A 26899-nucleotide genomic window follows, 5' to 3' on the forward strand; every position below is an offset into this window, starting at 1 on the left:
TACATTTACAAGGGACTATATAAGCTTTTGATTTAGTTTTTACTCACCACATTTGTGTATTATCTCTCAGCTCATTTTGATTTTCTCTGGGACTGGACCGTGGGGCAGTCTCTATGTTTCCAGGCATACTATATCTCTTTCACTTTGTTCCAGAATCTTCTACTGCTGGATATTTCTGCTTGGGTGTCACAATATGACCTTTAACTGCGAAACTGAATTCTTCATCTTCAAGCATTCTCCTTTCACAAGCCTTTCCTCTTTTCTCATATTAAAGCTCTCCAGACATCTTCGAGTCCTTTTATCTATTTTCTGTCTAGCCTTGGGTGACCAGGTCAAGTGTTTTACTTTGTCAGTTGTTCTTTTAAAAAATGAATTGTACCTTCCTCATCTTCCTGGTTATGCTGACTGTTGCCCACGTGGCTCATCATTGACTCATCACTGTGGCTCGTCATCTTTCAGTTGACTTGTCCTGTGTCCTCTGCTCACCAAGCTATAGGCTGGCCAGGTGAACTACCCTGGTGTCTACTGTTGATAACAGAGCTTTCCTACTCAAAATGTTTCAATATAGCTTTCTGTTCTCAGTAAGATTGAATCCAAGTCCAGCCGGGCATGTACCAGCTCTGTGTGCAGCTATCTATCTTATTGATAAATCCTATTTATCTTATTGATAAATCTTATTTCCATTCAGTGGCTTGACTCACCATTTCCCGAGTCCCTTCCCTTGGCCCATCTCTATGCTCATTCTTCAGTCTCTACCCATGTAAATATTCCTTCCATCCCAGTGCCCCCGCACACACACACACACAACTTCTACCCTGATGAAGTCTCACACATCCCCAACACTGCCTCTAACCTTTTTCAGGGTCTCTTGACTGTCTGTATAGGCAGTTTCCAAACTGAATGTCAGTTTCTAGTAGTTCTAGTTTGGGTACCATACTATTCTTGACTACTTTAGCGGTTCACATATTCTATGCACAGCTGGGCTGTCAGTGTCTCCAGAATAAGGATTGTTGCCTCACCTTGTGCTCCACAATGCTCAGCATACACTAATATAAAAGCTCTGTGAAGATGGCCCTGCTGGTTGGTTAGTTTTGTTTGCTGGTGCATTCCCGGCACTTAAGACTCGTATGTGCATCAGAACTAGTGATACAACTGCAAATGTTTAATGAAGACACAGGCATTTTAATTTTAGTTCCTCTGTCCCTACTGTGTTCTCCCTTTGTTTACTTTAACCAAGATTATCGCAGCGAAGCAGAAAGGGAACATGAGAACAGCTGGAATCTGTGTACCAGGGCTTGGCTGGCCACTCCTTCTGAACAGTTTTTGTTTTCTTGCAGATATTAATGAATGTCAGCTACAAGGTGTATGCCCTAATGGTGAGTGTTTGAATACCATGGGCAGCTACCGATGTTCCTGCAAAATGGGATTTGGGCCCGACCCTACCTTTTCAAGCTGTGTTCGTAAGTAATCATCAGTTTGGCTTTTTATATTTTGATCATGTGTCTGGGGGGGGGGGCGGGGGTTATCCAAAAGAAGAAAATATTCAAGTGGATGCTGAAAATATGGAAGAAAATGTCATAAATAATAAGAGCAAGAGCAGGGAGACCAAGCCAATATGGTAAACTAAATCCATATCACGGGACCGTCTCCAAGATGCATTTTAACTGCATTCAAAAGTCCTTCACAGCAAAAACACAGAATAGAGCATAATCATAAAGAGGGAATAGATTTGGATAAAAATGAAAAGTTAGCCAGGCAGTGGTGGCGCATGCCTTTGATCCCAGCACTAAGGAGACAGGCAGGTGAGGCCAGCCTGGTCTACAGAGCAAGTTCCAGGCATCCAGGGCTACACCCAGAAACCCTGTCTTGAAAAACAAACAAACAAACAAACAAACAAAAAACAACAAAAAAAGGAGGGTGGGGAGAAAACAGTTTTATTGAAATAGGTACATCAGTCCTTTGTGGTTCTGGGAGATAAAAAACGGATTTTTTTTCCTCTTCATGAATATTTAAGCCTTCTTTAGGCTAGCTCAGACTTGGTCTCAGCTCCTGCCTTTAATGATTGCAAATCCTGAGTCACCAGAGTCTGTTTTTATGAGGTTTCACTGTACTTTCTCAATTGGAAAAGCCTGGAAAAATCATTCTGAAGCCCATGCATTTCAGATTTTCTGGCCCTGTTCTAATGTCCTCTGAATCTACAAAAGGTCCCCCAAAGGGACGCTAGTGGTTTTGGGGGGAATGTCCCTGGGGTTTTCTTTCCTATATAGTAAAGGTAAAAGTCTCCCATGAAGTCACATATTCTAACATTGAAATACGATTTAACCCAAGAGGCCCCCCTTCATGAGAATGAATCCACTATATTCACTAGGGTATTTATATAATCAACATAGATTATGCAATCTGTATGCCAATTGGATTGGATGCACCTGAGGTAAAAAGGCCTCCAAAGTATAGCCTGTGTGTGTGTGCATGTGTGTGGTGTGTATATGTGTGTCTGTCTGTAGAAAAGAGCATACCTCAGGCACCATTTACCTCACCCTTTGGGGGCAGGGACTCTCATTGGCCTGGAGCTTATCAATTAGGCTAGGTTGTCTGGCCAGTGACTCCCAGGGATCCCCATCTCTCTGTGCTGAAGTACCTCTTCAACACTGGGGTTATAAGCAGGAGCCACACCCCTGGATTTTTCATGGATTCTTGGGATCAGACTCAGTATCTCATGCTTGCAGGGTGAGCAGTTTACCAACTAAGCTCTCTCCCTGGCCTTAAATGCAGATTTAAAATATTATTTTGTATTCTAACGTATATGGATGTTTTGTGTCCACATATGTCTGTGTGCCATCTCTATGCCTGGTGCCCACAGAAGCCAGGAGACGATACCGGATCTCCTGGAACAGGAGTTATAGACAGTTATGCGCCAACATGTGGATGCTAGGAATAGAATCTCAGTCCTCTGGAAGTGTAACCAGAGCTCTTAACCACTGAGCCATCTCTCCAGGCCTCCAACTGCAGAATTTTCAAAGATAGCCATATTTCATTGTAACCCTTTTATTAGGAAAGTAGATAGACAATGCACATTTAACAAAGACTGTGTACAATGGTTCAAAGGTAACTTGAAGAGTGATTCTGCATGTTTCCGTCCAGCTAGGTCCTTTGAATTTCTTCTAATGTGGACTTGGTGTTTATTAAGCTGCAGCCTGCTTTTCTGGCCTCACATTTGATCAAGTGAAAACACTCTTCTTCCCAATGACATGGTCCTTCAGCTTTAGCGCAGCTTAACTCTGTCTAAGCTGTGATATAGAAATGACGAAAGGAAGTCCTGTTTGGTGGATGTAAGCCTTTTGAAGCGTTGTTACTAATGACTCCTGTTTTCCTTTACAAACTGACAAATGCAGATTAGGAAATTGTGCACGTAAGTCTTTTTTCTTTCTTTCTCTTTTCTGTGTTCTTTTTGTGGGAGGCTCTGATCTGAAGCAGACAGGCACCTAACCAGAGGGCTTTTTGGAGGTGGCTAAATTAGACTGTAAAGTTTTCATACAAGTCATGTTTGAAAACATGATGTAAGGATTTAGAATGTTAGGGCGCAAGCCAAACTGTTGATAATGTCCAGGTCATTTACAAGTGTCTCTCAGCTACTTTGAAGTACATAAACCTCTAAACAGGTTTCTAATGTAAGCAACAATTATCGTAAAGAGCTTTGATGCAGAATTCGTTGTCAGTGACTTTTTACTTGACATAGTTTGGTTAGAATTCTCACATGGAAGGTTGCAGATTAGGTAAACTTGGAGAACTGGCCACAGACTTGTGAAAGTGTGACAAGATCTGATGTCTAGCATGACATCAGGGCAGACGTCCAGGCTTTAATGAAATCGTCGAGACCTGCCAATGTGAATTTTGAAACACTTGAACAGTTCCTTAGAATTTATTTTCCTTGTCATTGCCCAAATAATTCTGAACTTATTAAACAACCATCCATTCTTATTTGAAAAATAAATAATTCAATTTTACGGTTCAGCTGCAACAGCTGAAATGATAAGTATTAAGAGGATATTTATTTGTTGCTAGTTAAGTGTTCCAGTTTAAAACTCAGAGTTAAAATTGAGCCCTTTTCCAGCATTGGAGTCCACAGATGTATTTCTTTTCTTTCTCTGAATTTACCACATGTGGTATCACGGATGTGTGTCCAGTTCCTTCAGGGTTTGTGATTTGTACCTATTTGTCCCGGTTTGTTGATGAAGAAACTGCTGAAGAGTCTGAAGGCAGTTGGAAAGAATCCGAGGAGAACTGTGATGTTCTCAATAAGTGGGGACAGAGAGTGTAGCCTCATAGTCATGGGAGAGTAGCAAAGGGGATTAGGAAATGAGCAAGTGCTTACACACACACACACACACACACACACACACACACACACACACACACACGTGCACGCACGCACGCACATGCCAGCCAAGGCTTGAGTGTACAAGCATGTGGTAGAGACCGACAACATTTGCTTCAGCAGCATGAAATTAGGATACATCCAGGCCATGAATGCGTGGCTGACTTTGTGAACTTCAGGAAGTGCACTTGGCAAAGCCTGAGGAGCTTTGGGAGGCTCTCTGTGTTCCTGAGTGCAGCAAGGTGAACCCCCTCTGCATTCCTTGACTCCAGCCAAAGGGTGCAGCCGTTTGCTTTTCTTGCCTTGCCCACTCTCTGTCCTTGACTTCATGGAGTCAAAAAGAAGAGAGGAGGAGAATGCTGATGTTTGCTGCCTCTTTTGACCTGTGCTTGTGGCTGAGGGTGCTGGAACAGTATACTCCAAGCCTGCCCCTGCCTGTCTTATGGGGAAAAGTGGAAAGTGTGGGCTTATCACAATAATTTGAAGAAAGGTAAAATACATCAAGGAAGACTTTCTGCCTTCTGAAGCTGCACTTGTTTTTCTGTGGGCATTTAAGCATCCCATACTGACTGCTGCTGAAGCTCAGGAAAGGGCCCCAGATGAAAGAAATCTGCCTTGGGGCTTTTGAGGTTTTATGTATTCTCCATCCTTGAACTTGGAGTTAACTGAGAGAAACAGGAAGCCAAGAAGGAGATGTGCTCAGGAACTTCTGCCATTGCCCCAGAGGTCATGAGACAAAGAAGAGGAGCTTCTTTCTAAAAAGCCAGTCATATATATATATATATATATATATATATATATATATATATATATATATATATATATGATTTCTAGTTAGTTTCTCCACCCTCTTTATCAAATGTCTTAATATTGTTTGTGTCTCACACACTAGAAATTAGAGCTAAGAGAGTTTTAGAAACTTCTTCAGATCACATAGCTAATAATCAACAGTTGAGATTTAATGCTAGGATTTGGAGCATCCAGATTTAGGGGTTCTGAGTCAGCAGTTGACAAACTGCAGTCCATGGATCGAATCTGCCCACTGTCTGGTTTTGTAAATAAAGTTTTATTGGTACATAGCCATCTCCATTTACATGTTGTCTAAGGTTGCCCTTGTAGTAATCATGGTGGAGTTAGGATGTTGGAACAGGGACTGTGGGGCTTACAACACCTAAAACATTTGTTATCTGGCCCATTTCAGGAAAAGTATGCTGAGCATTAAGCTGAATAGCCATTTGGTAGAACAATCAGAGGCAGTAGAAATATTTGCATCCCTGCTGTCTAAAGAAGACATTAGTCAGTCCAAACAGAGGAACTGAACTTTTAATTTTATATAAGTTTTATTTAGTAATATTTGCCTCTTACTTGATGTATTGAACTGCATAGTTGTAGATCAGTGGTTCTCAACCCTTGGGTCATGACCTCTTTGGGAGTCAAATGATCCTTTCAGAGGGGTCTCCTTAGACCATCAGAAAACACAGATATCTACATTACAATTCATAACAGTGGTAAAATTACAGTTATGAAGAAACAATGAAAGTAATTGTATGGTTTAGGTGGGGGGGGGGTGTCACAAAACATGAGGAACTGTATTAAAGGATTGAAACATTAGGAAGGTCGAGAACCACCGCCTTAGATTTTACTTTTAGTGTTTTAGAAAGTGAAATAGAGTTTCTTCTAACTCTCCTAATGTCCCTCTAAATCAGGCTTCCTGGCCAACTGAGTGGTTTTTTTTTGTTTGTTTGTTTGTTTGATTGTTTGTTGCCCACATACACACTGTTGGCTCAGGCCACCAAGTGGAGTCTGTCAGCTTGAAGTCTTTCGTCTCATTTGGCTTTCAAGGAAGTCATTCCGTCTTCATCATCTATCTTGTGCTTCCTATTTTTTCTACCTCTTCTATGGCTACCTCAGCTCAGGGACCCTATCTTTCCTTATAGGCCATGACACCATGGCCTGGGGGATAGACAGGTCTCTGCTACTCCTTTGCTCCCAGATAAACACCATGGCCTGGGGGATAGACAGGTCTCTGCTACTCCTTTGCTCTGAGAAAATGTGGTGGCGATAATCTTCATTGTGTACTTAATAAGTGCCTGACCTTACTGTAGGTTCTGTGCATAGATTGTCACATGTAGTGTTTATGAGATCTCCCTGAGATGTATGCTTGTTCTTCCTGGTTTAGAAGTGAAGAAACTGAGGCAGAAAAGGACTACAGTAAGGTTCTTGCAGAGAGTCACATGGCCGATAAGTCCCAGAACTCCCTAGGCTGAGTCAGGAAGAAGGAAATGGTCTGAACTGACAAGCGACCATTATGTAATTTTGGAGAGCTCCCAAGGCTCCACCTTGTAAAGGTTTCATAGCCTTCTGAAACCATATCACCAGCTGGGCACCAGGCATTCAGACACACTGTGGGTGGCATTTCCCATTCAGAATACAACAATTGATATTGATCGTCACAGGACAAATGCTGGGAATTGGAAGAAACTGGTCTGCTCTGAATTGCCCGTGGCCCTCAGACCTAGAAGCAGCACTAATGTGATTGATTTTATAGTTAAGCCCCATTGTGTATAAAATAGGCTCTGGTCTTGACATTGCTTCTGTGTGAATATGGATTATAAGTAAGACTCAGTCATTTGAGGAAGCAAAATCCTCTGTGAGCTACATGAGAATTCTGTGTGGGTTCTCATGAGTATATATACATGTGTGCACGCACACTCATAAGTGCCCATGTGTATTATGTGAGCAACATCAATCATTCCAAGGGTTTACTCTCCTTTGGGAGTCTAGTACCCTGCTGCTAAGCTTTCTTTTACTTTTAGTCTGTGACCTTTGACCTTCCCTAGCTTATTTGCACGGAAGCCAGAAAGTGTGTGAGAGAGAGTGGGAGAGTTGCAGACTTTTCTGTCTACCCACTTCTTTTAGAAACCGCAGCAAGAGCAGCCTTTATTAGGCATATTTTGTGAAGGTGATTTTGCTTGTTTTGTTATATTTCTGCCATACGGAGGGATTGAACTCACGGCCCTGTGCAAGCTAGGCAAGTGCTTTATCCCTGATCCATGCCCTCAGCACATGTGTGGGTTTGGAATCTTCAGGAGTGTTCTAGTTTTTCATCTAACCCTATCCTCCAACCCTCAGGTCACTTGTAATGTCGGTTTGTTTTATCTCAAAGCCTGCCCCCAGTGACATACTTTCTCCAGTAAAGCCGTACCCCCTAAACCTCCCCAAACAGCACTGCCCACTGGGGACCTAGGGTTCAAATGCCATACACTATAGGGTACATTTCCCATTTAAACCATCACAACAAGTTTCTTAAAAGTTAGGGGACCAGGCAAGTGGTCATCCACACTTTGGAGCCAGTCATGTCCCTTACGTCTTCCTCTGCTGCACAGCTTAATTATTCAGATTCTTTTTAGAGCATCTAACCTGGGAAGTCAGTCTGGTAGGAAAGGTGGAAATGTGCGTCGAAGAGAGAAGGGCAGGAATTTGGGTTGAATCATGAGTTGAACCAGGGGTTAGAGGGAAGGCAGATCGGGATGATACCATGAGAGCGAAGAGATATGGAAATACACATGCTCTCAAGTTTGCCTTGTGCGCCAGGCATTTGAGTGATAACCATCCACTGCTAATGTATAGTAGAAGATCAGAATGGGAAGGATGGAGTTGGATGGTCATAGCCTGGTTGTCTTTGCAGCACAGAATGAGGTCTTGAGACCTTGTCTGCTCTGCTACACTGGGACTTTGTGTGTCTCGGCAGGTCAGCAGCTACTCCCCGCCTGCCATTAATATTCTTTGGCCTTAGGTGAGGATTATTTCTGAGCTCCCACCAGCTCTCCATCTGAACAGGGCAGCTGCTGGTCTATGGTACTAACCACACTCCTGTTTTTCATGTTGCCTAGACATTCACCAATTGTCCTAGAACCATCTCTGCGGGCAGTCTAGGGTCATGGGTCATGGTTGTGATTAATCGTAAATGACTAGGTTTGTTGGACAGGCCGGCATTTGTGGAAATGCTTAACTTATACACACATTCCTATATTAATATTTGTTACAAATAGAATCCAGACAGGTACAGGAATAACTAGTTATAGCATTTGGTGCTCTGATTCCCAGAATGATTTAATGAATGGACTCTTAGCCAAAAAGAATGATTGCCCTATCCTAGATGGGTTTATCTTAAAGCATGGTCTCTCACTGTGCTCTAAGGGCCATCTTATTTTAACTACAAGTCGGGATGACTCGTTTCTTCAATGACATTAGGCTTTGTCTCTTTCTTCAGCCGATCCCCCTGTGATGTCAGAAGAGAAGGGGCCCTGTTACCGCCTTGTCAGCCCCGGAAGGCAGTGTATGCACCCTCTCTCTGTTCATCTCACCAAGCAGATCTGCTGCTGTAGTGTGGGCAAGGCCTGGGGACCACACTGTGAGAAATGTCCGCTCCCAGGTACAGGTAAGCCATGGCCAGCGACACACACACATAAATGTTCCCAGCCACGGGAAAAAAATGACTTCAGCAGCTTGGGTCATTTTTGGTTTCCCAGTTTTGTTTTTAATGGTATAATGTGTTTGTATCATTACTGAAGAAAACCTAGCTGCAGAAGCTCCAATCAGAAAAAAAAAATGCACAAAGGAATTCCCCATTATTTCTGGGCAACAGTAGACTTCCTTTTGAATGTTAAGCCAAGAAGATAAACCCTTGCATTTTATTCTCAGCTTCCAGAACTCAAAGACTGATATTTAAGTATAAAAACCAGAAAGCTGTACAGGGCCATGTGCGTTCCTAATGGTCCACCGCCCATCGTTTCACAATAACGGCCTTGTGGACATTGACTTATTTACTTGGCTAATGAAATACAAAGAAATACAAAGAATTGTATTCAGTTTTGTATTTACGCTATGAAGATAACTCTAAAGGGGATCTTGCCAAAGCCACTGTGAACTTTGAAGGGGGTCAAGTGTCAATAAGTTAAGTCTTTACTCCTCAGTTGGGTTCATAATTACCCAGGGCTCTGAGAGGGTAAATTTCTCTAGGTGCCTTACTTTTAAAATCAATAAACTCTCAAGCAGAGTCAAAAGGAGTTCAAGGGAAGAGAAAGAGCCATGATCTGCAAGCGCTGGGCATCTTATGGGCAAGGAAGGCGTGGTCTCTTTTTTACTGGCTTGGTATAGCTTTGAAACACGACGCTAGTTGCTTACTCTTGAGACACTTCCCAGGTAGGGGAGGGCATTGTATCTCTAGGGCCATGTCACGTCTGAAAGCAGCAAATTACACAGCAGTAGACAGAATGTAGATGTAAACTTCAGTATGGTAGTTCACCTTTCGTAGTGGTTAGGATCCAAAGGAACAATTAAGGCAAGAGTGATGTTGTTGCTGTTGGTGAATTAATAGAGTGGATGGTTTTTAGACTCCTCCCATAGGCTCTACAGCCCTGCCGTGCAGTCTAACACACTTATTGCTAAAAAAGCTTTCCTGTTCATAAACCCATTTCTCTTGAAGTTCAATCTTGACAGCGTTTTAATCCTTACACGAAGTATAACCCAGATGGGGATTGTACATCAGGGCTACTTCCCAAAATACAGTAACTACATTCAAAAATGATATCGATGATACAGTTTTCATTCTAAGTTTTGCTCCTTTGATGGTTTAATTAAATATGTGCTTAGGTAGGAAACCATGCTTTGTTCTGGAACTATTCCTTTTTTTTAAGAATTCTCTGTCCTAGCAGGTTCCCTAGAAAATCCAATATTTCAGCATGCTTTAAAGGAATACTGTAAAGTGTCCTCTTCCTTAAGGAATCATTTTGGGCCCTGTATATTCAATACAATTTCTTGTTCGGTGAAAGTGAGAAATGACTAATTTTACTTCCAGTTTTTAACAGTGGAAATAAAGACTGGACCGTAAGCCCCCTTGTTTGCCTTGGGTCATTTGCTTCCAACACCCACAGCCCAGGCTGTATGTGGAGTTTGCCTCTGCCATACACCACCATCAACCACCATTGTCTTTTTTTCCCTCCGCCCACTCTTGGAGATTGCTGCTGGAGGTTGGAGGTTTGCAAACCATGCACCATACCCAGTCCACTTGGAGGCGGGGGGAAAAAAAAGAGGACATTGTAAAGATTCCTTTTTCCTGGCGAGTGCAATAGTTACATGGTACAGAATGTCCCGTTGTCCTCTGGGTCGTGAAACTGACCAGGCTTTTGCTAATTGTCATCCCTGTCCTGCTCATATAGAGAGCAACAGCTTACGCTGGCATTTCTTTCCTGCGGTGGCTACTGTCTGTAGCCTCTCCACTTCGTGGATTTCTTCTCACTACCTGAAGGACCCCTCTTTGCTCCTTCTTCACCAGTACCCCCATTCCAGTGGTAGCACTCCATTCTGGCCGAGTCCTTGGGTTTGTCAACTGGAAACAATTCAGAAGGGTTTCAGCACCCCCAGTTTCCTAGATATAGTGCTTGTCATTTAACTTAGATGTCCATTGAGCTCTTCGTTAATAACCAATGAAATCACAAAAGCAGGGGGACAGGAGAGAACCTGACTGTTGTTGATATTCCATAGTCACATATGAGACACTTGTCACCTGTACTTAAAATGACTGCTAGTATATTACATATCTTTTCCTGTAATAGAGTTTACATATATAATTTCGTCTACATAGTGGCATATTGTCTACTAGTACATAAATACAATATATAAAATTAGTGCTAAATATATATCCTATGTAATTTATATGTATACACACATGCATTTATATCCTAATTGGGTAGGATAAAGAATTAATAGGTGAATAAATGTTTAAGTAAAAGTAGCATTTTTTTTCCTCCCAGTAAATACACAAGTTTATCAGGAATTTAAACCATTTGCTTACGTTTTGCATCTGTTTCTGAAGTTTTGAAATGTATCTATATTAGCGATGACTTATTAAAAGATATTCATCATGATATTTTCCTCTGTATAAGTTTGCACTGTTAGATTTTTAAAAGGAATATTTTCCCATCCCAAATCTAGCTGCTTTTAAGGAAATCTGTCCTGGTGGAATGGGTTATACGGTTTCTGGCGTTCATAGACGCAGGCCAGTCCATCAGCATATAGGTAAAGAAGCTGTGTTTGTCAAGCCAAAGAACACTCAACCTGTTGCTAAAAGTACTCATCCTCCACCTCTCCCAGCCAAGGAAGAGCCAGTGGAGGCCCTGACCTCCTCGCGGGAACACGGGCCGGGAGTGGCGGAGCCCGAAGGTGAGCTTACATGCTGGATGTGGGTTCTAGCTGCCCATCTCTGTATCTGTACTTCTGTGTCTATTTTGACCCTTCTGGAGCATGGCTCTCAACCTTAATGTTGCTGACATTTTCTAATGTGTAATTCTTGAATAGATGAGGAAGCTGGGTGTCGTAAGATGTTTAGTTTTGTCAATGTGAGGTCCTTTCATTTACTTTCTGAGAAATCCAAAACAGACATGACTTGCTATGTGTCATAAAAAGTGTATAATGGGACTCATGGCTAAGGGCACAGAGTCTAAAGGGCTCTAGTTTTGACAGAGATTTTCTTCTCTCTTTGGTGGATAAAGCAGTATTTCTAGTATTCTGACTATTTTGATTACCACAGAAAAGCCTCGTTCCTGGAAAACAGTTTTAGGTCTGTAAGTCATGTATGTATTTCCTCTAAAAAAAAAAAAAAAAAAAAAGATAAAAAAGCTTCTTGTTGGTTTTTGCCATTGATACTTAGGTAAGGATTTGGGGTGCCCACTTGTGGATCCTGTGGGGAGCTTGGCATAACCTTCTTCCCTGGTGGTAGGGGTTTTTCTGGGCTCTGAGCTTGGTGCCTTCTGGCCTAGCTCTTTCTGCTCTTTTACTCTCTGTCCTCTATTTCTTCCTTGGATAGGCAGAGCAGGTAAGACCTCACCTAGTGTTGTCTCTGTCTAGCTAGGTCGGTGGTTCTCAACCTGTGGGTCAGGACCCCTCTGGGGGTCAAGCTGCCCTTTCACAGTTAGACCTTTCACCGAAGACCATCCTGCATATCAGATATTTACATTACGATTCATAACAGTAGCAAAATGACAGTTATGAAGTGGCGACAAAAATAATTTTGTGGTCGGGGGCGGGGGTCACCTCAACACAAGAATTGTATTAAAGGGTCGCAGCATTGGGAAGGTTGAGAACCCCTGACCTAGGGTGTTCATCCTTTGTGTAGAAGAAGGAGATGGGCATAAATGTGGCTCTGACTTTAGAATTTTCTAGCAATGGGCTTCATAGGGTCATAAGTAGGTTAGCTTCCTCCCATTGAAAGAGCAGGGGCTTTAATTTCTCTGGGAACCTCATTGCTTCTTGGAATTAATGCATCCAACCTTTTTTGCTTTTTGCTAATGGTTAAGGAGACATACTGACTCAGAAAATTCCAAGTAATAAGCAAAGTTGAGGACCAGTGCTAAGAATTGCTTAATGAAACGAACATTTCAAAACACAAAGACATCACCCCACCACACCAACACGAGTGACTGTGTAATACTGGAGTTGCTAATTATATTGATGCGAATTTATAATTGTCTCCTCTTGGCTTATGGGGTTTGGCTTTTGTTTGATTTAGTTAGCATGTCTGCATGAAAATAATCAGAAGGCTTCATGAGAAACTGGTGTATATGAAAAACGAAGTACCCATTCTCATGTCTCAGTGGAAAAATATTCTTTTTTGACACTGACATCGGATGGATTTGTGAATACTAGAGGCGTTTGTTTTCTAAGACACGGGAAGTTCCCCAAACTAAAAACTAAGCATCAAGCAATGTTTCAGAAAGTGTTTTCTTTAAAATTGAGGTTAATTTCCTTAATTTTGAATGAAAGACTTTGAACCTTTGGTCTCTGAACTTTGATAGTAGGACAGTGAAACAGCACAGAAAGTTCTTTGCACTCATGTGTAAAATTCTCGCAATTGGCAGATGACAGGAATTCCACATTTGACTTAATTTGCTTCGTGATTGTTTGGGGGAGATAATGGCTTTCTAATGCCTTTCGAGAATTGAAATATGATGAGTGGATTGTGCTTGTTAATTCCCATCTCTCTTTTCTGGTTTTAGTGGTAACAGCGTCTCCTGAGAAGGTAATTCATTCACTGTTTTTTAAGTCTTCTCTCTTTTTTACTTCAAGACACTTTTTAAGGTTATGTATATGATTTTTAAAAAATTTTAGGATGTTCATATTATAGATCATTTTCTGTAAGGAAACACAATTCATTAATACAAGAAATCGTATGACAGGATTTCCTAAATGGCTGTTGCCATTCTCAGTGCTCAGAAAGTGATGGCTAATAGGTTACTGGGGTTGTGTGGGGAACACCATCTCTTGCCTGAATTCTGGAGAGAAGAAAATGATGAGCAGAGTTCATAGGGTCGACAAGTTGCCTGGACTAACTGTGGGAAGAAAGGCTCTTTTGTGTTCGCCCAATTATGTATTCTCAGTATGTGTATAAAATTAAGTGCGACACTAATTAATCTACCTAAAATTTAGCACAAGCATTTGGATCAAATTAGATCAAATTTGATTAAAAACAGCGCTTACCATTGAAAGCCACAATAAAATACCTAAATGTTGTTTCTTAGAAGTTTTAGAGAAACTTTGATCAGTTTGGGGTTTAGGAGGAGATGGGGGTAGAAACAGTAAGACTCAATAGCAGGAAATATGAACTTTTTTTTTTTTTTTTTTGCTGAATTGATGTCCTGTTCATGAAATATTGCATCTTCTCTGCCCCTTTTTCTGCCTTGATTCTTTATTTGATAATATGAGAATTATGTAATTATTAAGTGTTTTTCATTTTTATATCATTCATCCAGTTGCCAAGAATATATTAGGCATTAAAACTCCTATGGGGAAAGGATGTAGAAATAAACTGTTTTAAATAGTGTTTCAATTGTTACATGCAGCATATGTTACCATATGAGTGTTAAAAGAATCCAGAATAAGGAAATGATGGCTGTGGGATGATAACAGCTATATTGAGCTATATCATGGTATATTGAGCCTGAAAGAACTACAATGGACCAGACTTGACTAGCACGACTGTGGCTCAGTTAGCATCTTGAATGATGGGTGATGTACGGTAGCTTACAATTTTGTTGATTTTTGAGTCTAGCTCTGTCTGATCCAAGGGGGGAAAAAACTCAGTGAGCTTGTAAGTATGCCAGTCAGCTGCCTAAACAAACCCTTCATAACTCAGCTTTGTTCTTCTCTTATTGTGGCGTAGTTTAGTGCAATGGAATTGAGAATAGGGAAAGAAAAGATACTGTCTCCAGGATAAGGCAGAGGGCGAGCAAGGAAGAGACCTGATGTCAAACTCTGGCCCCTACACGCGCGCACACCTAGGTGAAGATACGTTGTAGGCACAAGTGCGTGTGCGCATGCATGTGTGAGTGCATGGGTACGGAAGCATGCATACACACACACACACACACACAGAGAGAGAGAGAGAGAGAGAGAGAGAGAGAGAGAGAGAGAGAGAGAGAGAAGGAATGGGGAATTGAATCAGAAAGAGATCACGAACGTTTTTCTTATATACTCTTAACTTCATTTGACCATTTTCCATGTACAGTTAAGACCGTACATTTTCATTTAAAAGGGGATAGTTGGGAAGGGGAATGAAATCAGGGTCTGTTTAGGATTGATAGTTTACAAAGGCCTCGTGATCTTAAAGACAGACGTGAGGAAAGGAGGTTAGTCCAAGGGTGAGACATTTACGAGTGAAGGTTTCATTGACAGCAGCAAAAAATCAGGTTAGAAAGGGAACATGGTCCCGTTTTGATGGGCTGGAAGTACTGAACTACACTTGTAATCAGTGAGGAAGTGCCTGCTGAACTGAGTCCCTGCCTGTGAAATGGAGAAGTGGTATTGATTAGGAGGGCCACACTTCAGGTGGATGGGGAGATCCTGCCTATAAAGCAAGTTAATGCTGGCTGCTCTTCGTTGCTATCTGCCGTGGGCTATGGGGGAGAAGTCACAGAGACTGAGGGAGGCCGTCTCTCACAAGTAACAGAAAGTCAGTCTGCCTTCAGAGAGAGAAAAGGGCATGTGGGGAAACGTAATGAGTGGTCAGTGTTTCCCGAATGGATGTGTTGTGGATTAACTGTGGTAGAGAGACTGTTAGCTGGAGAGGCCAGTTAGATGCTACAATTAGCTGAGCATGAGAAACAAATCCAGGCTGCGGCACTGAGGACCATGGATTAGAAAAGGTGGATCACCACAAAGGATACTGCACATGGACAGGTTTGGGGGTGCGGAACGAAAGAGGAGGCCCTAAAATGTGACTAAATCTGGATGGGATGGATGAATGATTGGCAATGACCGAAAGATGAAGTTAGCATCGGAGGCTGGTGGATTTTGTCGGGGAGGGGTCAGGCATGGGAGTCTGTGGAATTTGTAGCATGTCCAAAGTTACTCTGTAGGAATTCATACTTATAAAATTGGGTTTCGATGAAATCGTCTGTGAGGATATCTACTATGGAAGCATAAAAGGTAGTAACTAAAGCCAGGAGATAGGTCAAGAGTGAAACTGAGGTCAGGAAGTGGGTTTTCTGCAAGTTAAGCCAGAGAGGAAAGATGTTGGGTAACAGTGAGGAAGTAACTTGATGAATGCACTTAATGAGGTGTTGTGAGTTCTCTGGCCCCACACTGGTATGAGTAAAGGGGCAGACCCTTTTAACTAGACTAACTGTCCCATTGGCATGAGCCCCTACAGAGCTATCGCTGAAAGCTGAGCCATGATGATGGTTGGATTTTTTTATTTCTTTTTTTGCTTGAGTTAGGAAGCCTCAAGTCCTTCAAGACTGCAGCTGCTATTGCTATGACAACCTACCACTGCTGAGAGAGAACAGGCGGATGTTACCTTATTAGCTGTGGGCTAAAGAAGGCCACAGCGACTGCCTGGCTCAATGGACTTAAACTTAGTGGATGTTCTTTATGGCTCAGTTACTACATCCATCATTCATTTAATCTGTAAAATGTGGATGTGGCGCAGAGCCCCCTGTGACTGGCATAGATGTTCAGTTCCCAATTAGGGTTAGGGTTGCCCAGTTGGAGATCAAATGTGGAACTCTGGGCCAAGGGCATTGCTTTCAAGGCTTGACTCTGAAGTCCAAGGAAATGGATGAGAGCATGTGTGTAGCTAACATTGCTGCTGAAATAAGAATTTGACATTGTAACAGCACTACTTTTTAAAGTCACATACATAGGTGTGTATCTGATCCTATGATATTTTTGCCTTTCTGAGAATACATTTAGTTAACTAAAAATAACACGACATGAGAAAAATAAAAGTAATTCCCACTTTATGTCTCTGTCTCTACCTCTCTATGAAAAACAACCACCAGGAAATACCTTCACTGGATCAAGAGAAAACCAGACTTGAACCTGGGCAACCCCAGCTCTCCCCAGGCATTTCAACAATTCATCTACATCCACAGTTTCCAGGTAATCTGTGCTGATATGTGTTGTTGATAAGGGTATTCTGAAAAAAAAAATCATTGGAATTTTTATGCCTATGTCTTTGATTGTGTTTAATGTATCATTGAATTTCATTGTGAAATGCCTACAATGAAATGTACAATCTAGAACGTTCCTACACTAGAACCATGTTCGTCTAAGAAGAGTAATATATGTAGTGTAATAGGAAATATCAGCCTTTCATTATCTTCAGTGATCAGGACTAGTATACACTGTGCAAATATTGAAACTTTTTATTTATCAAATGGTCATTTTTTTGAATTCTGAATTTTTCTCAGTTTTTTTTAACTAAACAGTCAAACCAGAAGTGTGAATTAACACCATGAGCTTTCAAGATTGTTATCAGTTCTTGAACAAAGCTACTGTTTTATTTAGAGTAAGTTAGACTTCCATTTTGCCCCAGGATGTCAGTGTACATAACAAGGTTTAATTTTTTGTATCTCTCCCTTCTTCACACAGTTGTGATTGAAAAGACCTCACCCCCTGGGCCTGTAGAGGTAGCTCCCGAAGCTTCCACATCTAGTGCCAGTCAGGTGATTGCTCCTACTCAAGTAACAGGTCAGTGGAGAATTCGCTGTGTTCTGCATCCTATGAAAATACGTGTGTAGACAGCGCTTAAAATGTAATATCAAATGCATGAGCTTGACCATGACCAGGTTAGTTATCACAGCAAATTTATTGGAAATGAGTGTGCGTAAGTAAATCAGGGTACATATGCAGTAGCATATTACAGAGCCATTAACGTTTCTAAAGAACATTTAATGTTTTCATGAAATATTTCTGTAATAATACTTGTTAAGAAATGTAGGACACAATGTCGTGATGCCAGTTTTATTTTTAAATGTCTACAAATATGGAAAAGGAGACCGAAAGAAAGGCATCGTGTTTACCAACGATGAGGAACAGGGTTATAGGTAATCTTTATGCTCTTAGATATGCTTTTGTATATTTTAAAAATTCTTATAACAAACATATTTCAATCCTTATTTAAAAAACAAAAACAAAACAAAAAAAAAAAAACTCCAGCAATGCATTGCTTTGGAAACAAATGAGAAAAAGCTAAAATGTTAATGTTCTTAATAATAGGATAGTGGGGAAGTGTAGTAAGATCATCCACAGGAAAAATGATACCGAGAAGCATAAATAAAGGATTTCAACATAATCTATAGTAGAGAAAAGGGAAAACAACCCAAAAATCCCATTGTAGAGAATTAAATGCTAAGTGACGAAGAAAGTGGCAGGCCCTGGACACAACCACCCACTTTCAACTAGTTCAGTGCTAGAATCAAGACAAGCTTGCACTCCAGGCCTTGGCCCTCCCTGGGTTATATGGCATCTCCTCTTGGATTTTGTTGTTAATACCAAGTGAAGTGCTATAGAAATGTGAGCAGTTCTAAATATCTTTGGAGCTCTATACCGAAGCCATTATAACTTATATCAGAAGAGGTTTGTAGGAAGGTGGACTCATAGGAAATTACCCCTCAAAGAGGTATAGGCTCCTAGACGTAGGCAGCCATGATGAGACTCTGACGTGGAGACCATTAGGAGAAGATTGCCCCATAACATCATAACGGGGTTGGAAGGGAGAAAGGGCCTTCAATACCATAGGAAAAGGGGGAGTTGCTGACGAGGGTTTTCAGGGATGATGGGAAAGTTTCATGCTACATGACCTCGCCTCACCTTCGTGCCAAGGAACATGTAGGCAGGCACTGTGTAGGATGTAAAGTTATCCCGGGGCTACAAACCAGGAGGAAGAGAAAGTGAGAATGATAAGCTCACAGTGTTCTTGTAGACTCGGTCCATTGAGAGAGACTGCAGGGTGGGGGAGGGATGGGCTTCGTGTGTGTGTGTGTGTGTGTGTGTGTGTGTGTGTGTGTGTGTGTGTGTGAGAGAGAGAGAGAGAGAGAGAGAGAGAGAGAGAATAGATGATAAGATGGTAGATAGAGATATTAATAGAAATACAGGCTCTGTGATCTAACAAAAATGATGACACTTTTTAAAGGGGCATGATTGAAATTATTCCATATTCTGAGCCCATATATATGTACATCTACCCTGATCATCTGAGGACATATAAGCATGTAATGTACTCCTTAGGGGAACAAAAACCTTCTAATTATTTACCTCAGTGTTATAAAATGCAGTGTGGTAATGTAGCTCATAGGTTTCTCTAAATAAGTATTGCATTTCCATTTCCCAGTGTGAAGGTAAATTTACTTGGTATCTGGCGTCAGTGGACAAATCTCTTTCCACATTAGTTTCACAGAAATTAATTACATTTCACCTAGATGAATGAGGTTTCATTATTAAACAAAACTATAGAAATGATTGTGGATGTCTTTTTTTCAAATAAAGATTTGTTTTATTTTCAGGTGTGTGTGTGTGTGTGTGTGTGTGTGTGTGTGTGTGTGTGTGTGTGTGTGTAGATGGGGGTGCGGGGTCTGGACACGTGTGAGTGCAGTGTCTGCAGAGTCCAAAAGAAGTCCTGGAGCAGGTGGCTGTCAATCACCCGACGTGGGTGGCGCTGGAAGAACAAGATGCGCAGTTAACCACTGAGCCATCTCTCTGGCCTTCATGGTCTTGGTTTCATCACTTAAATGCAAACATGTGAGGAGTAACAAGTGGGAGTTTCTGGGCTTCAGCTTGAACTGCGGAGCTGATTGAAAGAAAAATGGATGTAGCCCCGCTCTATGCAGTTGTCAGAAGACAGCTCAATTTAGTCTGGCAGATTTTCAGGGCGAACATCTGCTATCACATGTCTGAAGCGCAAATATTTCCTTCCAGGAAGCAAGTGACCCTGATAATTTTTTCCCCCCGTTTTGTGGAACAGTCGTTAGTGTTTCCACTTCCGCTAGTGAAATAACTTTTTGGAAGGAATCCACCCTTTGGGAGACAGTTATAAATAGAGAGGCTCCTAATGGATGTATTTGCAACTTTGGAGCTGTAACGTAAACATGAGGTACAATAGTATGAGAATACCGTTTCTTGCCAAATTCCATCTCCAACCCAAATGTAAACATTCCTGGTAGTTAATGTGATGACCAAAGACATAGAATTAAGGAAGCCTCACATCATTTATCACAAGACCGCTGTGTAATTTTTCTCCTTTGAAGAATAGGCACCATCAATGCCATGTCTTACTGCTGTTTTCTCCCATAGCTGAAGGAAGGGATGGACTAATCTAAGATCCTATAATAAACACAATCTGTTCCGTGTTGCTCAGTGATGATATCTCTGTGATTGCGAGATTGGAAAGGAGCCTTTTTGGATCTAGCCACACACCCTTGAACATGGAGTAATTATACAAGGAGCAGACTATTTGCGGGAAGCATTAGTTTCCACTCTGAACAGCTGACTTGGTGGCTTGCAACGTTATTGGCCTACCGTTTCCAAATCAATCATGCATTTCAGCATATAAATTCCCGATTTTGCACAGTGTCATAATAGCTGAAGGATAGGTTGGAAAAAATCAAACCTTTATTTCTCTAGCAAATATTTACAAAGTGGAAACATCTGTTTCAATTGTTGTGGGACAATGTCTGCTCCTCCTGGGGTAGTTGGGAAGCCAGGGCATTTTAATAAACCTTTCCATGAGTTAATACTTGATGCCTTGCTCCGGCTCTTCCTGTACTGTCTCCATGGCCCTTACAGAGCAGCCAGGAATTGCTCTTCCTCCCCCACAACTGCCTTATGGAAACCTCCAGCGTGACCATGGCCAGAATGGTTTAAAAACTATTTGCAAGTCTGATTTTTCCAGGACTCAGAGTTGACCCCTTCAGAAATGTTTGTCCCCGAAGCATATTCCTGCTGTTGTTAGTCGCAAAAAACTATGCCAATGAGAAATGAACTGGTTATTTAAGGATAGAGCTCTCACCTTGGGCTATTCCAGCTCCTTTGTCTGGGCACTGATTTTGTTCAGCCCTCCCTTTGACTAATCACACGATGAAGAAATGACCTCAGGATCAGCTCGCTGGTTTTTACAACTGGCCCAAAGCTCCCCTTTTCGCAGAGTTTTTGAAAATAAACACACAGAGGTGTTGAATCTACCGTGGACCTTATTGGTGAGAGACACAGAGCATTTGGTTTTCCACTGGATTTTGCTCATTGTTCCTTTTTTTCCAAGTCCTCAGTGGATTTTAGAAAAAAAAAAAGGAATAGAATAAGATTCTTGAGCTGGTGAAGGTGAAATTGTATCGGGGGCAGAACTGTCTTGTGACCCAAGTGGCACATGTGTAAGCATTTTCAAGGGCATGGGTAAGAGTCCAGGGGGCACTCACTTGACCAGCTCTCTGAGACACCAAACAATCTCTGGAACAAAAGATACTCATTTTTACCAGGGAGCCCTTGAGGGTAGGAGTGAGCCCTGCCTGGGAGGCCTGGCCTCAGTGCTTTGCCATGGCTCCTGTAGACAGTTTCTGAAAGGAATGTGTGTCTCTTCATAAACTGGCCCATCCTGTAGGAATGAGTTCACTCGCCTGCAGGTGAGCGACTCTTAGGCAAATGTAAAGCATCTCGTCTTTGCCATTAAACCCAGAAAAACCAGAGATCTTTTCCTATTAAGGCAGTATCCTTGGGACTCACCTTTCTGTGTGCTGTATGTATTCTTTAGTATGAAAAACTTAATGTGGAATGAGGGAAATGTGAGGAAGACATACTTTAAAAGGTTAAAGACACTGGGTGGTGGTGGTGGCGGCGGCGGCGGCGGCGGCGGCGGCGGCGCACGCCTTTAATCCCGGCACTCGGGAGGCAGAGCCAGGTGGATCGCTGTGTGTTCAAGGCCAGCCTGGTCTACTGAGTGAGATCCAGGACAGGCACCAAAACTACACAGAGAAACCCTGTCTCAAAAAAACAAACAAACAAAAAAGGTTAAACACACACACACACACACACACACACACACACACATACACACACACACACACACACACACACACACACACATACACACACACACACACACACACACACACATACACACAGAGATGTGTACTCTCATGTATGCATGCTGGAAATCAAACCCAAACCGAGGGCCTTGCTCATACTAGGCAAGTACTGAGCTAAAATCCCCAGTGTTTAGCCTTTTGAGGTAGGGTCTCAACATGTAGCTCGGGCTGACTTTGAACCTTCAGCTCTCCCGTTAACATCTCCCAAGTACTGGAATTCTAGAAATGGGATGCCAATCCTAGCCAATTTATAATAACTTTCAGAAAAACACTGAATCTGACTATCTTTTGGTGGTTGCTTAGTAGAAAGCAGATAGGCTATATCCAAGGTGAATGAGGCTCTTTCTGTCCAGGAGGGTGGGATCTTGCTAAGTAAGTGAATGAAAGCAGTCTTTGAGGAGGAAACATTGGAAGTTATAATAACTAATCACTGTGTAAAAACAAGATGACCAATGAAGAAATCAAGTGTGTTGTAGGAATGGCCCGACCTTTCCTCCCTCCCTCCCTCCCTCCCTCCCTCCCTCCCTCCCTTCCTTCCTTCCTTCCTTCCTTCCTTTTTTCCTTCCTTCTTTCCTCCCCCTTTCCCTCCCTCCCTCCCTCCCTCCCTCCCTCCCTCCCTTCCTTCCTTCCTTCCTTTTTTCCTTCCTTCTTTCCTCCCCCTTTCCCTCCATCCCTCCTTCCTTCCATCCCTCCTTCCCTCTATCCCTCCATCCTTCTGTCCCTCCTTCCCTCTGTCCCTCCTTCCCTCCTTCCCTCTGTCCCTCCTTCCCTACATCACTCCCTCCCTCCCTCCCTCCCTTCTTCCTTGATGCATCTCCTAATATTCTCTAGTGGTGTCAACATGGCAGTTCCATGCATGTTTAGTGCCTCGTCAACCAGGACTAATGCAGAAGATAAGTCAACTCAAATTCCCCAAGTGTTCTTCACCTGTGTAACTTCAACCCTCAGCTCTAACATAATGTGCAGGATTGAAAGGAAAGGCCACTGTTACTCAATTCATTTCCCATGATGAAAGAGTTAGCATTGTTAATCATTTTTCATGCAGATAGTTAACAGGACATAACAGAACAAGCATAAGAGAAATAGTTGGAATACACTGATGAACCGTGGTGTGGGAATGTATTGAGTTCTGTCTCAGCCAGCATCATATGTTTTTGGAGACTTTTATTCATGTGTGTTAAAATTCCAGCCTATAGTTATGCCTTAAAAATAGCAAATATCTGCTACTCAAGACACTGGGATACATGAGAGGGTACTGCAGTGGTCAAACCTTTTGCATAAACTCTAGTTTTGTAGCCTTTTAGTTTGCTCTGGATCACTGCCCTAGTATGTTAATGATGATGAATTCATTTTACTTTTGCAAATTTGGCCTTCCCTATTTCAAGAAAAATGACCAGAAAAAATAATGTATATAGGAATATCAATTATTCACAAACCGAGAGCTCTAAATGCCAGTCATTTCCAAAGGAAGCATCTACCTGTAATGGATCGGTGGTAGCTGTGTGGATTGATAGTCGGAGTCATAGCCCACCATGTTCTTCTAGATCTGTACCTGCAATGGTTCACTCAGCTGCTCGTGAAACACAAAGCCTTGCTGCATGGGTACATTGAAATGCCTACAACTGTGGTGTTTTTCACATTGTTTTGTTTCCTTTAAAGAGATCAATGAATGTACTGTGAACCCAGACATCTGTGGGGCAGGACACTGCATCAACCTGCCTGTGAGGTACACTTGCATCTGCTATGATGGCTACAGGTTCAGTGAGCAGCAGAGGAAGTGTGTTGGTAAGAGACATGCGTGGTAAATAGACTACTGAATGGGAAACAGAAATAGAATGTTCCTTAAGTTTAATCATCTTGGGAAAACATTATTATTTAGTTTTTTTTTTTTTTTAAGGGAGCTAAGGAGTAGTTTGCCCAAATGGCAGGATTCCTTTTCTTTCGTGTGTAATGCCTTATCCCTTGCTATAGGTAGGACATTTGCATAAAGGTGGGCTGATATACAAATGTAAATAAAATATGAATTCCAGCAATAGCTACCAGCAATCGTGCATTTGGCCCAAACAAATCAACACTGATGCATGCTGCAGTAATGTATCCATAAATACATACAAAATCTGATTTCTGATAGGGATTTCTAAATTCAAAATCACTACATGCTAGCATGAAGAATGAATTTCTAAGTGAGGGAACTTTATGTTTCAGGAACTCTGGAGGGAGCTATTCCAGAGGTGTTATAGAATTTAGTAAATAATTATGCTAACTCTAAGTTTAATTCTTTTTAAAAGAAAATTTACTATGTTTTAAGACATGGACAAAATAAATAAAGCAACAAGAACATACACCCAGTACTTCTTTACTGTGTGCATTTCATGTGGGTAGGTAAAAGAGACACTTTCACACCTGTTTGCTTTCCAGTGCATCTGTCATGTGTAGACAGACAGATGTCGTGTGTCATCTTTAGAACCTAAGTAGGAAAGGTAATAGAGATGATCATGACCCAACACTGCTCTGAGTGCATGGCAGGTGGGATTGTCCCTGACTGTCCTGTTGAAGGTCAATTCCAGTGCTTGGGTGACCCTGCTTGCCAGAAAAGCCAGCCTTCTCTACTGAGCTGGAATCTATAGTTTTGAAATGCTGTTGTTATGTTTTGTGGTTTTTGTTTTGTTTTGTTTTAAGTTTTACTCCTTGAAACTTACACATTTCCTGCAGTATTACATTACAGTATTCACTTTACTGTTCTTCTTGCTTATAAAAATCTCTCTGATCTCAAGAGAATAGCTATTTGGTGTTTTACAGAACAGGGAAACGGAGTCTTCGCTACACAGCTCCACAGCCCGAATCTCACCCATTGTTTTCTTGTTAACAGACATCGATGAGTGTGCTCAGGTCCAGCACCTCTGCTCCCAGGGTCGCTGTGAGAACACAGAGGGGAGTTTCCTGTGTATTTGCCCAGCAGGGTTTATGGCCAGTGAGGAGGGTACCAACTGCATAGGTAAGGACGGTGTTCTTCCTGATGTCGGATCGGGGAGGAGAAGGAGGGGGGCCAGTTCAGTGCTTATACAAATAATCCAGCGTTCTTTTATTAAACATCCACTATGGTGTAGCAATCTGCTTGGGTACTGGGGGGACAGCACTCTGGGAGGTAGAGTATCAAAGATGTGAGATGAGAAGAGGTTGTTTTGGGGTTCACCACCACCACCACCACATGAATCAAAACCGTGCAACTTGAGAGCGTGCTGAAAGCATCAAAGAGATGACAGTACACACCAGACATTTCATTCTCATGTTTAAGTAAAGCTGGGAGAGGTTGAAAGTGGTACCTTTGCCAAATGTAACTGGGGCAGTCACTTTGGAAATCAATGTGGAGATTTCTCAAAACAGAACAAAAACAAAGAAACCTACAAACAGAAGACCATGTGATCCAGGTCTACCATTTCTTGACATATACCCCCAAAGACTCTATTTCCTGTACAGATACACATATACACTTAGTTATTACTGTGCTATTTACAGTACCCAGGAAATGGAACCAGCCTAGATAGCTATAAATAGATGAGTGGATAATGAAAATATGATATATATGTATACCACATATATGTGTGTGTCTCACACACACACACACACACACACACACACACACACACACACACACACATATATATATATATATATATGGATGGAAGGGTTTTTTCCATCTCTAAAGAAAAATGAAATTACTAAATTTTCTAGAAAATATGAAATGAGTTAACCTAGACTCACAAAACTAAACACTGCATGTTCCTTTTTATATACAACTCCTAACTTTGTATGTATGTATGTTTGTATGTGTGATGTATGTATATATGTATGTATGTGTGATGTATGTATGTATATATGTATGTGTGTGTGTTTGTATGCCATGAGTGTGGCTAGAGGCCAGGAAACCAGAAAGGGACACATGAGAAGGAGGAAATGGAAGCTTTAAAAGAAGGGGGTGTTGTGGGGGCTCATACAAAATGTGTGACATCAAGGCAGAAAGGGGGACATTGGGTCAGGGAAGCAGCAGGAATATGGGGGCAAGGGGAGCAGGTTGGAGGGTGAGAAATAAAAACAAAAACTAAGAGTCTTTGTAAAGGCCACCGGAGAAATCTACTCCTTGGTATGCTAAGTATAAACTAAAGAAAAAACATATGTAAAAATAAGTTAATAAGCCTGGACCATATTTTGCATTCCACACAGACGTGGATGAATGTCTGAGGCCCGACGTGTGTAGGGAGGGCCGCTGCATCAACACCGTTGGGGCCTTTCGCTGTGAATATTGTGACAGTGGGTACCGGATGACGCGGCGGGGACACTGTGAGGGTAAGTGTGCTCATGAGACTGGGCGACCTGTGTGTCCCAGGACTATGAGTGGCGGCCTATGTCTAGATCCATGGCTAGTAGGCAGCTTCCATAGTTCTTTCTGTTCTCCATTCTGTCAGTGAGCCAGTGGGTCCCAGGTCTCTTCACACTCCTCAAAGACTCTTTCCCTGCTCACAGCCTCTGCCCGACTTCTGTGGCTCTGTCTGCCTTATTTTCTCTCTTGATACACTCATTATTTTTCACGCTGGGATCTGTCTTTCCTGGTGTTTGGAGTTGTGAGCATAGTTAATTGCTGATTATTCTGGAATGAGGCCAGACCTCATTACGACGTCTGGCGGCTCGCTCATCTGTAAATGTGGTGCAGGTGTAACCTGTGTTTATTTTTCATTCTCCCCCTTCCCATCTTGTTACATTCCTTTGTCTTAGCTGTCTTCTTCTACGTGTATTCTAGAACTTTCTCGCGGACCATTTGAAGCACTGTCCAACCAATTTGGAGTCAGAGTCTGACCATGCTAGATAAGCTTTCCTCATTACATTTACGGAGATGATGCTCATGAGCGAAATGTTTTGGAAACCATATCGCCATGGTCAGAATTACGTTCTAATTGGCAACTCTGTTGATGCAGATACTCACCCTACACCAGTTCTTTGTGAAACCTCCATAGTATTTTGGGGGGGATTGGAGACAGTGATTATTTTCTCCAGAGAAATAAAGTAACTTCAGTCTTGGCATGGCCCCACAAGAGCGAAGACGGGGTTCCCTGAC

The 26899-nt window shown here is 42.0% G+C and overlaps 1 protein-coding gene across 7 annotated transcripts in view; it reads left to right on the plus strand.

Annotated features, from left to right (window-relative positions):
• The window catches only part of Ltbp1 (latent transforming growth factor beta binding protein 1), a 396032-nt gene that overhangs the window by 259784 nt on the left and 109349 nt on the right, over positions 1 to 26899 (plus strand). For 5 of the 7 annotated variants that reach the window (XM_052746278.1, XM_052746279.1, XM_052746281.1 and 2 more), the window contains 9 exons: positions 1338 to 1460; positions 8649 to 8816; positions 11372 to 11599; positions 13432 to 13454; positions 16714 to 16813; positions 17306 to 17404; positions 23449 to 23574; positions 24659 to 24784; positions 26011 to 26133. In XM_052746278.1, the coding sequence (XP_052602238.1) occupies positions 1338 to 1460; positions 8649 to 8816; positions 11372 to 11599; positions 13432 to 13454; positions 16714 to 16813; positions 17306 to 17404; positions 23449 to 23574; positions 24659 to 24784; positions 26011 to 26133 (1116 nt within the window). The remainder of the gene's footprint in view (positions 1 to 1337; positions 1461 to 8648; positions 8817 to 11371; positions 11600 to 13431; positions 13455 to 16713; positions 16814 to 17305; positions 17405 to 23448; positions 23575 to 24658; positions 24785 to 26010; positions 26134 to 26899) is intronic. The other 2 variants (XM_052746280.1, XM_052746284.1) reach the window with 1 other exon arrangement.

This window comes from Peromyscus californicus, unplaced genomic scaffold (genome assembly GCF_007827085.1).
Source record: "Peromyscus californicus insignis strain IS unplaced genomic scaffold, ASM782708v3 Scaffold_1__1_contigs__length_55948999, whole genome shotgun sequence".
NCBI lineage: Eukaryota > Metazoa > Chordata > Mammalia > Rodentia > Cricetidae > Peromyscus > Peromyscus californicus.